General features: G+C 38.2%; 1 protein-coding gene across 1 annotated transcript in view; it reads left to right on the forward strand.

The window, feature by feature from the left end:
- The window catches only part of ATP6AP1 (ATPase H+ transporting accessory protein 1), a 57927-nt gene extending 43669 nt beyond the window's left edge, over window positions 1-14258 (forward strand). Inside the window, exons 7-10 of the mRNA XM_074596245.1 lie at window positions 572-813; window positions 1420-1473; window positions 8066-8303; window positions 12939-14258. Coding sequence (XP_074452346.1) covers window positions 572-813; window positions 1420-1473; window positions 8066-8303; window positions 12939-13148 — 744 coding nt within the window. The 3' untranslated portion in view covers window positions 13149-14258. The remainder of the gene's footprint in view (window positions 1-571; window positions 814-1419; window positions 1474-8065; window positions 8304-12938) is intronic.
- The last annotated feature ends 831 nt before the right edge of the window (window positions 14259-15089 follow it).

Consider the following 15089-nt stretch of genomic DNA (forward strand, 5'->3'; position numbering starts at 1 on the left):
TGTGTCTATGCAGTGAAGTCTCTTGTGGGAGTTCACCATATCAGACAAATAAGCATAGATCTTCTTTTTCCATAAGCCATCAGAAGAGTCTAAACATAACAGTGCTGTAGTTAAGTAAAGTAGCCTGCTTTCTATGTCTGTTAAACGGAAGAGTGGAAAATCTGTTATTGTGACTAAGGGGGGTGGTCACTGAACTGGCAAGTTGAAGTTTTCTTTTGATTTTATCACAGAAAAAACGTTAATTTCTTTCAGTATATTCTGTAAAAAGAAATAAATTATTTTACTTGATAGCACTGGTGCTACTATCTTAAGGCAGCATTAACAATGTGGTTTTCCATTCATTTGCCCAATGTCAGTGATGCCTGTTTTCACCTGTGGACACCTGACCATTGGAACCTCGGTTAACCTTTGCCTCCACACTGCCAATTAAATAGACAGACAATAATAAATATTGAGGTTGCCTGAGGATTTAAGAAGGACGGATGCTCATAGTACAGAATGGTGAAGGTCTGTGTTCAACCAATATTATCTCTTGCAAAAGGGATGAGTTGTTACTATGCTGTTATTCCAGATTTCAAGAAGAACTGATGTGGTGTGGGAATTAAGGCGGCAATTAATGGCCACTGAGGAAGAAGACAATTTATCATATCCTCCTCTGAATGTGACCACTGGAAATGGAACATGCATCCTTTTTTATGCTAGTAATTTCAGCCTCAACGCCAACAGTTCAGTTCTTATAGATTTGACAAATGCAACATTTGTAACCCAAACTGTGGATACTTCTTCCTCTACGTGCTCAGACTTCAACAGAACGTGAGTAGCACAAGAAATTTCATATTATAGTACGTGTGATTCTGAAAGCTACTCAGAAATGGTACAATTTCAAGTTAATGCTGTTTTAATTTTCTTTTTCTAAAGCATCCAAAATAAAAAAATACTAAATTGGGTATTCTTAGAGGAAAGAGATTGAGTCAAGACCACAGAAATTGTTCAGATGCACGCTCTTCTTGTCAAAATTTTTTTCCTCTTACATTCCTTACTTCCTTGTTTGCTTATATTTGGTCCAAACAGGTTTCCCTGTGCCCGATCTTACAATCACAGACATCTCCACTGGCATTAATGAGATCATAATTTCATTGTAAAATTCCCTTGAAGGAAAGTATTGCCAGTTACTAGGTAGTAATTCAGCTGGAAATATATTAATGAAACATGATCTCTGCTTTCCTTTACTTTGAAGCACCTGCTCTTGGGTAAAAAAAATTATATAAATATTTTGTCATATTTTTCTGTGTACTGAACCTTTGCTATATGACTTTTGTAATTGCGTATTGATTTAGAATATTCCCTCCGATTGAAATGTCACAGTGATCTAATTAAAGCTGACTACTCTAACATTAAAAATCTGTTTCTTATTCTTAGACTGTCATTAAAATACACAGAGCCAGTGAATAAAATCAGCAGCCTAGAGATAAGGTAAGTCATGATTTATTTTTAAATATACCTTTGTGATTTACAAAGCCTGTTTGTAAATTAGGACTAAAAAAAGAGGAGAAGTTAAGTGAAAATGTTTTTGAAATTACGGGTTGCTTTCTGTCCTGAGGAGTTACTATACAGGAGAATGATAATACAGCCTTTATATAGAGAATATGTAAATATGCTCAGGCAAATTTCTGAGAAAGTGGTATAGGCAAACAACTATACTGTAAGGTACTGGTATATGAAACATCCTGTTTTGCTAACAGGATCAGACTATAATTGCATCTCAGGGAAACCTAACTGTGATCAGTTTTAGGGGCTGAAGTCTACCTGCATGGCCAGGGTTGTATTTAGTCCTTGTGTGGGTTACCAGCGTAGTCTGTCAGAGCTAGCTTGTGGCTAATGAGGGGTGCAAAAACTAGTACTTTTTCTGCTCCATGGATGGTGACAAGACTACATTTCTTCTACCATGAGAAAAGGGAAGAAAAGTTAGGGAATGGGAAGACTTGGGATGAAAAGTTAAAGGGAGAACCTGCTGCTGTTGCTTTTGCTAGTGGGTTCTGGGGATGGGGAAAGCATCTGCTACTGTTTGAGGGCTACCATACAGCTGCTGGTCCACAAACCTCAGTTCTTCCCTCAGCAGCAGGAACAGCAGTTAAAATTATTTTCTTAAGCTCTGGCTAGAATAATGTGGCCTGCTCTTTTCATTTAGGTACCTCAGTCAATGGCTTAAATTTATTTGGGAAGGACTTGGGCCGGGGAACTTGCGCTGAATTAAATTTGCATATGTCAGAGGATGAACTGGATGTTTGCTTCGGCAGCAGAAGGACAAATGGCTTTGTCCATCTCAAATGCTTTTGAGGTCTTGAATAAGGGAAATTGAAATCCAAGGACCAAAAAGAAGTAGTTTAAAGTAATAATGCAGGAGACAATCAGAGCTTGAACAACATTTTGGTAGGAGAGTAAAAGAGGCACAGGGCGCCAAGATGATAAGCACGAATGAGTAAATAGCATTATTTACAGTAAGATAGAAGGACGTTCTACATTCAGGGAAATGGAGCCCCGGAAGTACTTGTGTTGAACAAAGTCAGTGATGTGTTTGGAGTTGTATTTGGAGAGCATAAAGACACTTTCAGTCATCATGAGAGACCATGATAGGTGGCAAAAAACCAAACACGCTTTGTTATTTAACATCTCCCCTCCCTTCCCAAGCATCTAGGGCTTTGGGAAAGAATGTAATGTACGGATAAGATTGCTGTTAGTATAGTATTTTTACTTTTTGACTGTTGTAGTTAGCTTTGTATGAGATCCTTGAGACTGTTGTCCTTAGTGATGGAGTCAAGCATTTCTCGTCTTCGCTACTTTAAATTATCAAAGGTGCACGCATTTCCCTAAGCACCACGTGGAATTAAGGAAACATTTTCCTCGGATCCTATTCCAAAAATATTGTTCTCAAACCAAGACTTTGCCCAAGTTGTAACCTTATTTTTACTCCAAGTCACAAAATAATTGCTTTCTTTAATGCTTCCCTGGTGCTTCCTTGTCTTCCGCTGTCTGCTGTTCCTGTCTCCATCTCGTACAGACAGAACCACCAAAGCCGTTCCCTGGATTCTCATTCTGCGTCTTTGTTCATACCGGTGCAGGTCTTATCTGCTCTCCCATAATCTCTTTCTGTATGAATGAATCTGGTTGATTTCTACATTTGTCCTGAATATGACCATCCTCCACATAATACCATGCTTTCTAGTAAAATTGCAGTTCCAAGAAAATAATATGAATCATAAAGCACTTGAAAATCCTGTGGAGCGTGACACTGTGTTGCAAAACGAGCTACCAAGTTAATTGATAGATCTCAGAGGGGTTGTCTTCTTTAAAGTAGTCAACAGGTTTTGCTCAACTATAGAAAAGCAAATTGTAAAACTTAGGATGCTACTATAGAAAAAAATACTTCGGCAGTTAAAATATTTATCTTAGATTTTGATTGCTGCATCAGGCATAAGAAGATCAAATGTGATATTAGTGCACACATAAGGATTTAATGAGGATTATTCAGATTTATGTTTAGTCATCTGCTTGTTAAAATCTTATAATTTTAATTATTGGGAGAAAACTTTAATGTGGTCACGAATCTGAGGTGCATCTGAAGAGATGAAATTTGGAGCAACTCTGCAGATAGACTGACTGTAAATTAAAGGAGAATATCAGTACAAAAGGTGAATGGTTCATGTTTTCTCTCTTATTCTGGAATATTTTTTTACATCCTTTAAGTCTGTTATAGTAAAGGCAGAAATACTCACAAAGTTTCTCTTGACCTGTGCTTCTACTTGAATACATTATTAACTATATATCAAAATGCATAAACAGCCCTTGAAGCTGGGATAAGAAACTCAGGCTCCACAACAGGTGAGGACTTGAAAAGAGAGTAGGTGAAGTCCTGTGCGCTGTCAAGCCCAGCGATTAATTAAAGTAGCATAGGCTGGCTGTATTTTGCAGAAGAATTTGATTTATTCCATTGGTCTAGGTGTGATATAGGTTTTTAATAGCCTCTCGGGGCATTTAGACACAAAAATGCCTAAATTGATTATCTTCCATGTGTGACAGATGCTTAGCAATAAAAAATGGAGGAGAGGAAGAAGGTGGGTGAATGGCTTCCAGGGTAGTCAGTCACTGCTCGGGCATTCGCTGTGCATTGGTCTGCTTGTGGGAGGTAGCAAGTGATTGCTTCTGCATTACCATTTTTCCTCTTTCCTTTACGTATTAAGCTGTCTTTATCTTGTCCCAAAAGCTTCCTTATTTTCCCTCTTTCTATTCTACCCCCCGTCCTGTTGGGGACAGGGAATGAACAAACAGCTACATGGGTGCTTGGCTGCTGGCTGGCATCTACCCACACCACCTCAGAAGTCTTTATAAAGGTAGCTTTCTGCTAAAGATGCACCTGGTTATTTGTGCTACTTTATGTTGGACTATCTCTTGATCTAAGAGACAATCATGTCATTTTTAGGCCTCTATTAGCTGCCTTAATAAAACATTGCATGGCATATAATGCAAATAATAAGATATACTCAACAGAACCAGAACAATCCGTTGATCTTTTAATCATTCAGGAACACTTTATTCACCTTGTTTATCTCAGCAAATCTATTCTCAAGAGCTTCTAAAATTCACAGAGATACATTACAAGCTCTGTTTTCCCCTTCTGGTTCACTTTGATACATTTCTTGATCAAGATGACTCCTTGGTAAGATTACAGTCTTCCTCAATAGACAGGACACAAGCAGGGCAAAGAGGTGGGAAGGAAGAGAGTTTAGAGCCATGACTGCATTTTTTCCTCCTGTAAAGACCATTTACTTAGGTGTAGGAGAACATCCCTTGAAGACAGAAAGTGACACTAGAGAGGACCACATTCAAATAGCTCAATTCATTTCTCAATAAAAGAGGCTCTAATCTCAGCAGCATGAGCTGGATCCAGAACCTGCCCTTACCACCATTAGTCTACCACCTTGTGTGGAGCAGCTGGTCGTGTCCCACCTCCTACTTTCAGCTACAATAGCTGCTTCATCCTATGCAAACAGCTGCCATCTCCTTCTTCCTCCCTCCAGCAAAACAGCAGTCCCATTCATCCTGGAGGTATTTAAAAGATGGGTAGACATCGTGCTTAGATTAGTGATGGTTTTTGTCAGTTAGGTTGATGGTTGGACTAGATGATCTGAAAGGTCCCTTCCAGCCTAGGCGATTCTATGATCCTCCTGTGCTTGCCACAGAGAGGTGAGCTGTAGGGGGTGGTAGTACAGTGTTTCTAGTTGTGCTGGCTTCAGGAAAGTGAACGACTGCTGCTCCAAGGGTAGGAGCAGTGGGCAGTAGCTTTTGCTGGAAAAAGCATAATGTCAGCTCTCTTGGCAGCTGCTGACATCCAGCTGGTCAAGCACCTGTCTGTCTTCTCTGGGAAAAGGTGTCAAAGTGGATGGAAATGCAGAGCATTAGGTGGACAAAACTTCCTAGTGTTTTTGCCACTTGCATTGGTAAGTGCTTGACTGCTGTTGCTTATAGCGTATAAGAGAACAGAATTGACCCAAGAACTTTTACCTAACAGTTGTGTTTCTCTTTGTGTTTTTGAAACAGTAGTAATTCCAGCTAGCTTCCTTTTCAGACACAGCTGTCCTCTTAAAGAATAGCCACATGAGATGGCGATCAGTAACAGGTGATGGCATTTAGAGTTCATATGGTTATCTAGCACAATGGGAGTCTGGCCTATGACCAGGAATTGTTTGTGCCACAAAACATCAAGTACACAATGTCCGGGTGAAGGTTTCCTTCCTGTATTGGCTCTAATGTTTAACATGAACACAGCATTTTCTGTAAAACCGAGGTATTTCCAGTTCTGCAGATAAAATCTTTGTTCTCTCTCCTCCCCTTGTCATTCATTGCTATATTGCGCTCATTCTATTTGCTATCTACTCATCTGAGAAGATATTAAACTAAATGAAGTAATTCTATGGATTTTTGTTGTTTGAATGTCTTTTTTTTGTAATTTAATGAATTCTAGTTGCACCAGTTATCAGTTAAGTGCGTGCTTGTTGAAGGCTATTCAATATCAGTAGTTTGGAAAAATGCTAAGGGTAAAAGCCTGTGTTATTCAGTTCACCATGCTCCTCTAGTAATTGAACCATAGGTCACTAATTAGAATCTTAATTCTCATACATTTGCAAGAAACATAAGATTTTAGTCTTTGGTGCAACGTGAAGAGACACCGTTCTCTCGGAGGTCACATAGACTGTACTTACATACACAGTCTTATAAAACTTGTTTGTTCATATGGTGAGTCTCCAAAGAATTTCCTTGTTTACCACTTTTCTTATCTTCTCAGTGGAAGTACAGAGCACACCCAGCATTTGTGCTTGGCATGAACATTTAAGTAAACTTCTCTGTGCTTATAACTGGCCTTCAGTTAGTGCCTATAGCATTGCTACTGAGACACCATGGAAATTCTATTCTGATTGTGCTCTAGATCAGAAAAAGCAATTAATATCTAGGCTATTACATGTTTTAATTTTGTAACTTAATCACTATAACAATAAAATATTTTCCATAAGTATTTGTGAAAGCTTTCTAGATGGAATTAAAATGTTTTTTTTCTTTTTCACTAATACTTGCAGCTGAATGTCATATGGAACGAGCTGTTTAGGCTCAAAACATAAGGAATGCCATAAGACAAAACATCCTTTTCTCACCTGAATGATGCTTTGACTTCTAGGATTCCTACTAAGCATTTCTAAACCCTTGAGGATTGTGAAGTTATATGAATCAAAAGCCAGAGATTATTACAAAAAAATAGTCAATTATTGTAGCAACCCAAACTGTCAGATTTTGCGTGTTAATCCTAAAGAGCACTGTTTGTGTTGAGTTTAGACTCAGTGTTGTGTGAATTACATGGTACTGAAAGCAACTGATTTGAACAAACAGTATTTTACAAAAGAGAATATTCTCTCTATATATACATATACCCTATAGACCATAAACTATTCTATATTGTGCCACATTTATAGATGACTGCTTATTTTTCAAACCTGTCATAATTGCATCTAAGTATTACCCCAAATTTTAAAATTCACATACAGTGTTGCCCATTGTGGATAGACAGAATGTTTTGTTTCAGTCCCACTTATTGCTAAAAAGATTCAACTTCTAAATTGTTTGTGGTTATCAATAAGCAAAAAAAAAAAAAAAGTCTTCAGCAAACTATATAGAACAATACATACATAGACCAAGTAGGGTTAAAGTACTAAGCAACATACAATAAGGAGAAAAGCTTATCATTTCCTTATGAGATAACTTGAATACCTAAAGGTAACTGGGTAAAAAGTGGTAGTGTTTCAGAACATCTGGGAGGTGTTCAGGCTGCAGTGGTAGTAACGTATATATAAATCCCATGATTATAAAGCACTGGAAATTGCTGCAATACTGCACATACACAGGCTTTTTCAAAATGAGAAAATATTTATTTGTGCCTAACGCGCTACAAATTGAGAAACTAGGGCAGACGACCCCTCCCCACCCTCCAGTGAGAGAAAACTGTCTTCTGCTGCAAATTCAGGCATTTGCAGAGGCAAATTGCCATTTAGGCATCTGCGCCAAGGAAGAATTGCAATGATAAATCAGAATGGTTATCATGCCTGTACCTATCATAAAAGCAATTTTAAAAAAAATCCCATGAAACATTTCTTGAGCGCCACCGCAGGCCTACTGACAGTCTCTCAGGTTCTGCTCCGCTGATTATAAACTGTTGGTAACTGATGAAATGTGGCACTGGCAGAGGCCCTTGAAGAATGGAACTGCGTTTGCTCCTTGCCTGCCACAGCTATGGAAAGCTGTGCTTGTGAGATGAGACTCTAAGAAGTAGTAAAAACATATTCACAGTATCTCTTCACTTATGAAGAATCCTAATGACGTGGGAGGCCAAGCTAAGATACTAACTGTGATGTTTGCAGCTAGCAGTGGCGAAGCTTTATCTGCCACCAGTACTTTATCAAATGAATGTTAACTTTTTCCTTCTGTCATTTTGACCTTTTTTTTCTCTCTCTTGTCTTTCTAGGTTTTTAATGACCAACAAGTTCTATGGAGGCTCGGCTAGAAATTGGTTCACTTTAGATTCAGTTGAGATCATACAAGATGGAGAAAAGTTTGCTAAATTTAACGTTTCTGTCATCTCTGCTCCTGCAGAGTATTCATTTCATTGTCAGCTGGTGGGAACAAGCAATCTCTATCCTGCAAGGCTGATTCCGTCCAACAATGAGGCAAAAAACTGGGATGTTTTCATTTCCAGGTTGCAAGTGAGTAACATTGACATTTCAGAGATAATTCCAAGAACGATTACTTGTTATTGTCAGTGTTGAACGACACATATTCATAATGCCCTCACTTTCATTTCAGCCTGAGGGAAAATGTAAAAGAAAAGCCATTCCCCCTAGGTGAGCTATTCAATAAAGGGGTAAAAAAGACGCCAGTTGCTGAACAATAAGAACATGAAAGCACAGCTTTGAAAAACAAAAAACTATGAAGTTGTCCACAGAAGAGAAAAACCAATAAAACCAAATGCGCTTAATCAGGCAAAGAATGACTAAGTCCCCATGCCTGTTTAATGAATTGGGCTGCTGTTGGAAACATGGGCCTCTTAGGTGGGTGGCTTTATGCTGCTTACTTTGCTTTTATTTGATTTCTTTGCACTTTGTTTACCTGGGAAAGTACAGCTTAGTGCGGTTACTGTTTTCAGTGACATAGACTGTCTGTACTCCTACAGACAGAAACAAAGCCCGCTGCAATTAGATTTAATGGAAGGTTTGCCATGGACTTCAATCAGGAGCAATACTAGTCCCGCATGGCCCAGAAAGAAAGCAGTTGGCCTTTTTTTTTTTTTCTTGAATGAGACATAGATTTCCTGTATATTTAGTGTTGTAGTACAGCATATGTGAGGTGTAGATGATTGGATCTTTATTATTTTGAGCATTCATCTTGACTTGGGAGAAACACATCAACATTTAAATCTTAAACTGCTCTTGCACTAAGGGACCTCTTTGATTAAAGGGATCATGGAAATGATAGGAATAATTCCAAACTGGGCTCTATTTGTCAAAGATGAGCTACCCCATGATAACTGTGGACAAATGCTGATATAATTATATTTATGATTTTGATAACAAACCAAATCTCAATAGTCTGAGTCCAGATTTGGCATTTCTGCTTAAACAATGGAAATCTCAAAGGAACAGCATTGGTGCTGAGATTTATTTTCCACAAATTCCAGGATCAAGTTCCACAGTTTTTTTGAGAAGCAATATGTGATACGCACCAATGTTGTAAAGGTTACTCCTGATGGTACTTTTTATAGAAAAGCCTGAAGATACCTGAGTCTATGCAACTGTACTTCACCACATCAACTCTTCGAAGTTAGACTTTGGCATCACTAGGCTATGAAAGTACATGGGCTATGAAAATACAAAGCATCCACTTACAACGTATTTTTTCCTTGAATTTCTATATGCATTGATACTGCTGCCTTCTCAAAGCTTAGAGAGAGGCTTTGCTCCATCCTTAGTAGGCAACCTTTCACTGGGGTCTGGATCAAGAGCAGAAGTAGGTTTCCCACCTTCCTTATTGATTTAGAGCAGCAGCTGCTTCCACTGTTCAGACAACAGAACTTCCAATTCCTCTTGGGAAAGGCCTTTTTCTCTGATCAAGTCGTAAGCATGGAACACAACCGCAGAAGTCCTGGTCTGATCTTTTGTGTTGTGTGAGAAAACAGAAAGTCACCATTCTGGGCTTGTTTCTAAGTTCTATCTCAACTAGATCATACCTTTCCAGGTATCTTCCACCGATAGTTAGTGAAATCTGATCTCAATATCAGTAGTGTTCTAGAATGAGGTTTGGAAATCCCCAAGCTCTGTTACGCAGTGATAAAAAGAACATGGGATGTGCTCAGTGGTTGCAGCCAGCACAAAATCTTGTTACTGAAACTGAGGAACATGATTTTCATGTCAATGTTATGCAATGAATTAGAAACCAGGATCCAATGCCAATCTAGCTGGTACAATTGCACTTTGCTCTGTTAGGACCTGAAAACGGTACCGCTGTATTAGAAGGACACGGCGGCTGCACAGTGAAGCCTTGTACAGCTTGTTTCAAGGCAAGGCTGAACAGATGCAGTTTCTTACTTTAGTTCTGGAGATAGCTCAGTCACTGCCACCTGAAGAACCTCTGTGGGATGCCCGTAGCCTGGGATGTCACCACTCATAGCTGTACACAGTACCAAAACTGCTCTGGTTGTTCTGGTTGTTCTACCGTCATACCTTTTATCCTTTTGAGGATCTCAGGTTTGTCCATGAAGTTAAAGAGGAGGCTGCCAACAAAAGCGCTGCTTTTCTTTAGTGTGTGACATAGTGGTTTAGAAGCCTCTTTGTTCCTAAGAAAAACTGCCAAAAACTTTGAAACCAAGAATATTAGGATTTTTTGTGGTTAAATACTTCTAAGTTCAAAAATTAGATGCTCAGTGTACCTTTTAGAAGCATGAAAACAACAAATTTTACTTGAAGGCTTTGTCAAAGGTTAAATGATGAGAAAACTCCATTCAAAAAAATCTTTACAAAATTAACAGTAAATGCAGACCAGTACAACCAAGACAAATGACGCTTGTCCAAACACTAAAATTAAAACTTCCGCAGTAGAGAGGCCTATACCCAAAAGGCATTTACATTCATAAAAATTAGAAAATCGCATGTAAGTATTTTTAACTTTTCTATAGGTAGAAATGCTGCTAGGAGTCACATTTTTATCTCCCACCTGGAATCTAACACCCCCACAGAAATGATAAAGCTTCAGGAAAACAATAAAAGAACCCTGCATATATTTCATCTCCGGCCTAAAAGGAGACATAGCCTTTTAAGAACGTACAATTAAAGCTTTCACCTCAAAGCTTCAATAAGCATAATCCTGCTTCAAAAAAGCCCCAATAGGATTGACATAATAAAATTCAGTATTTCTGGCTCTAAATCAGAAGTGGTAAAGCCTTTCTAAACCAAATATACCTGTTAAGTGCTTCAGAGAGTTCTTGTAAATGTAGTAACAAGTGTGTATTGTTTTCCAGAATTTCAATCCATTCTTTGAACATAAATGACATAAATCATCACCTGCTTTCGGTTTTTTATTGTAAATAAATCTTTCAGACTACATTTCATGACTCTTAGTCACATTCTCATCTGTTGTCAAAGCGGTGGCTTAACAAGCGAAGGCTTTGGTAATCACCTGTATTTTCTAAAACTGTTATCTAACCCAAAAGCTTATTTTTGTTAATCCTGCTTTAATCAGAAGTCTGACTGCCTAAAGTGAAACAGGCAGCATTTGCAGGTTAGGTACCATGATCTGACTTGGAAAGATCTGACTTTCTTCTAAAAGGCCCAGAAATGCTTGAATTGCTAAAATTGTCTTCACCTCCACAGCACCTAAATAGCCCATAGTTCTGCATATGATAATAGTTTTATTAATCAGCATCCTGGAAGGTATAGACGTTGGTCTTCGCACACATATTACATACACGTTAACTTTAGGTGCCTGAGCCATGAATGAACTCAAACCCAGAGTAGCATGGTATGCAAGCCACAGGCTAATTTCTCCAATGTTTGTACCAACACCTTTCCTAGGAAGTACAAACCCTTTTAGCACCACAAAGCTTTCCTTTTAGTTTATCATAAAGCATCGAGTAATCATGGAGTGGGAACACAGAAAAGTAGAAATCCACAATCTTCTGGTTCCTTGCTTATTGCCTAGTAAGGGAAGTGATTTAAATGAAATAATCCTTTTTTTATTTTATTCTATAATATTTTATAGAAAATAGTCAGTTCTAAGGTCTTATTTCTTTACTGGTGGATTTATGATATTTGGTGCTTTCCTTACACACCCATTTCAAAGAATCTGCAAATATGTAAGAATCCCAGTCTTCATTTTTCTTTATAAAATTATTTAAGAAAGACTCAAAAACGCAGATCAGATTAATTCTTTGCTTCCTTCATTTCATTCCACCAGATTCCCTTTCTTCTGAAGGAATCAGTGCATATGTCATTATGTGCATGGGTTTAGAGGGGGGATTGTCTTCCCTTTCTTCATAGTTTTCTAATCCTTTGACTGGTTTTAATAGAATTTTTAGAAGGATAATGGTCTCAAAGGTGCTTAGTTTCTTGACACTTTTTGCGAAATTGGTGGCTAGGCCCAAATTAGTCGATTTTTCTGAGGAAAAAAATATGGCAGGAGCTCAGCCAGTGGCAGACCTCCAGAATCCAGTCAAAGGAGAGACATGACAGATTTATCTAGCTGCTGGAAAAGTTTATATGGGTTTCGTATGTTAATAGACCACACAGACCCGACACCTCAATAAAGGAAGCCCTTTCTCCTGTTTTGAGTCTCTGATGTCTAAGGAGGGTGGAAGAAAGGTTTCACAACTGTTTTCTCCTTGAACTTTCACTAAAACTCAGCCAAAAAGGTCATCTTCATTAGAGGGATTTTAAAGTAGGTTTCAGGAGTTCTGCTTGTCAAGCGGTTATTAGCTAAAAATCCAGAGTATTTCAACAAATCCCATGATCTGTGGGGGCTTTAACTCTCATGCCTTTGAGTGTCCTGGTTCTCAAGCGGTCATTGGGCTATACTGATCACACGTCCCCGTTGGGGCTTCTAAAAGTAACACAAACTTCTGAAGCGGGAAACCTCCCTCTTGCCAAACAAATTAATTCTGCATCTTTAATTTCCTGGGTGAAAAGGGCACCTGGAAAATTGTTATGCAGAGGATTTTGTTCCCACTCTTTTTTTAATGGGCAGAGTGTGAGTGATAATTAACAGGTGTGCTTTTTGTAATTACATCCTGAAAGTAGGGCCTCCACTCCATGTTTAATTGCACTCATCTATCTACTTTTCTTCATTCTCAGATTCAAGGCTTCAACATTGAAAACAACCAGTTTTCCTATGCAAGTGACTGTACAGGCTTCTTCTCTCCTGGAATCTGGATGGGCTTGGTGACATCTATAATTTTACTGTGGATCCTGACCTATGGAATCCATATGATCATGCAGCTCACAACAAACAGCAGATTTGATGATCCCAAAGGTCCAGCTCTGTCAGTTCCCCAGACAGAATAGCCATGGACTGATTTAATGCTGCTCCAGCTTTTCCTCTTCTGATATTTATGATTTTTACCTTTTACTTCACAATATGTGTAACCTGAAAAGATATCATAGCAGAAAGGGGTAATTAAACTGCATATAAAAAGGATACCTATGCCTGGCAACAATAATAATTCTGCTTGTTATTGCCATCATTTGTTAATAGCTCTCTCCGTTAAGGATCTGATGTGAGGCTGTAGAGGTTATTACTCTATCTGGCTATTAGAAAGACCAGTACAAACTGCCTTCATATTAACTATTATTGGCAAAAAAAGGGATATTGCAACAGACATAAATGGGAAGGATGAATAACTTCTTTGATAAGAAACTATATATTGAAAATACTGGTCTCTCTAACAGCTCTTTAGTAAGTATATCATGTTGACGCTACATCTTAAGAAGGCTGAACTGCGTCTTGGCATTTTTTCTCTTGAGAAAACCATCCAGAAAAGTACAGAACTAACAAAGTATAAGTCACTAAATAAATGGTCTTGAAAAGTCTTTTCAAAATACATCACTTTGTTCAGATGTGGTATCACAAATGAGAATGGATGGATTAAGGTTTACCTTCCCTTGAATGTCAGTTTATGCCTGTGAGAATAATGTTAAGTAACACTAACTCCTATGTTTGTTTTAGCCGTGGACAGCTGATGGAGTTACTAAGCAAGATAGGTCCTTGTCCAAACTGATCACAAAATTGTATTTGGTGTCATGGCAATGAATGCAACTTTTCAAGGTCATAACCTAAAATCCAGACAGCACCTTAACAGAGATAAGGTAATTTTCTTAGCACCCCTCCTTTTCCAGGTATCTTTGGAATAGTTATGAAGTTTGTACAAAAAAGGAAAATATGAAGTCATTAGAAGCACTGCGATAGTGTACTGTTTAAGTCTGAGCATGTTTATTGTCATCTCGATTTCAGAAGCCTGAAAACATTCAGAGTGTGCTGGATTCTTTTGCGATTAATGAAAGATGCTACATCTTCTCATTGGGCAATCTCACTATGGAATGATTTACTATATCTTATGAAAAGCTAGGAAATAGTAAAAGAGCAATAATAAATTGGTAAAAAAATGGTACAAATAACATCTTCATTCTCTCTTCTGTAATGTTTTGTTATGACTGTGCATGTTCTATTAGTAGTTAAAGAACAAAAAAAATATCATTTTGACAAAATCACATTTGTAACATGAGAAAAATTCTAACTTTTCTGATCTTGATCCATGCCATAGGACAATGATACAGAGGAAAGACAGTTAGAATCTGCTATTTAACTAAACCAACAATAGCTTCTACCCATCATTCCTGGATGTCACATTTTTATTATGCAGTCAAAGAAGTAAATTAAATGCTGTCTGAAGCTATTCCTCCTGAATCATTCAATCCTGACCGGGAAAACAAAATGAAAGCTGGCATGTAACTAGCAGAGGTGACTCCTCTGCTGTAATATTTTTCCCAAATGTTTTTCAAAACCTCCAAGAATGCTGGCATTTGATCTACACAAAAAGGCTGTGTTAGAAAGGCACATTTTCTTTGCAAAAAACTAGTCACCAGAAAAGACAACTGGACTTGTTTTATTAATTCCACCTTCAAGGCAAATTACATGAATGTGACATTGGAAATTGATATAACAGTCACGTAACTGATAGCTAGAAGACAGGAAGGCTATTACAAAGGGCTTGGTTTGTAGAAGACAACATTCTTATGACTTTTATCTAGATTCAACAAAATTTGGAACAGATTTTGTTCAACAGTGATGGTATATAGGAACCGAAGAACAGCTTCACAAGGCCAGCTCGGGATCTTATCTCTAGCAGTGGTATGAGTATGGCAAGCACATGGTAGTACTTCCTGCAGATGTTTTACCAGTCTCCACCAGTTAAGCTCAGGGACTTCCTCAGACTTAGAAGTGGCGTT

Source organism: Larus michahellis, chromosome 1, assembly GCF_964199755.1.
Source record: "Larus michahellis chromosome 1, bLarMic1.1, whole genome shotgun sequence".
Taxonomy (NCBI): Eukaryota; Metazoa; Chordata; class Aves; order Charadriiformes; family Laridae; genus Larus; species Larus michahellis.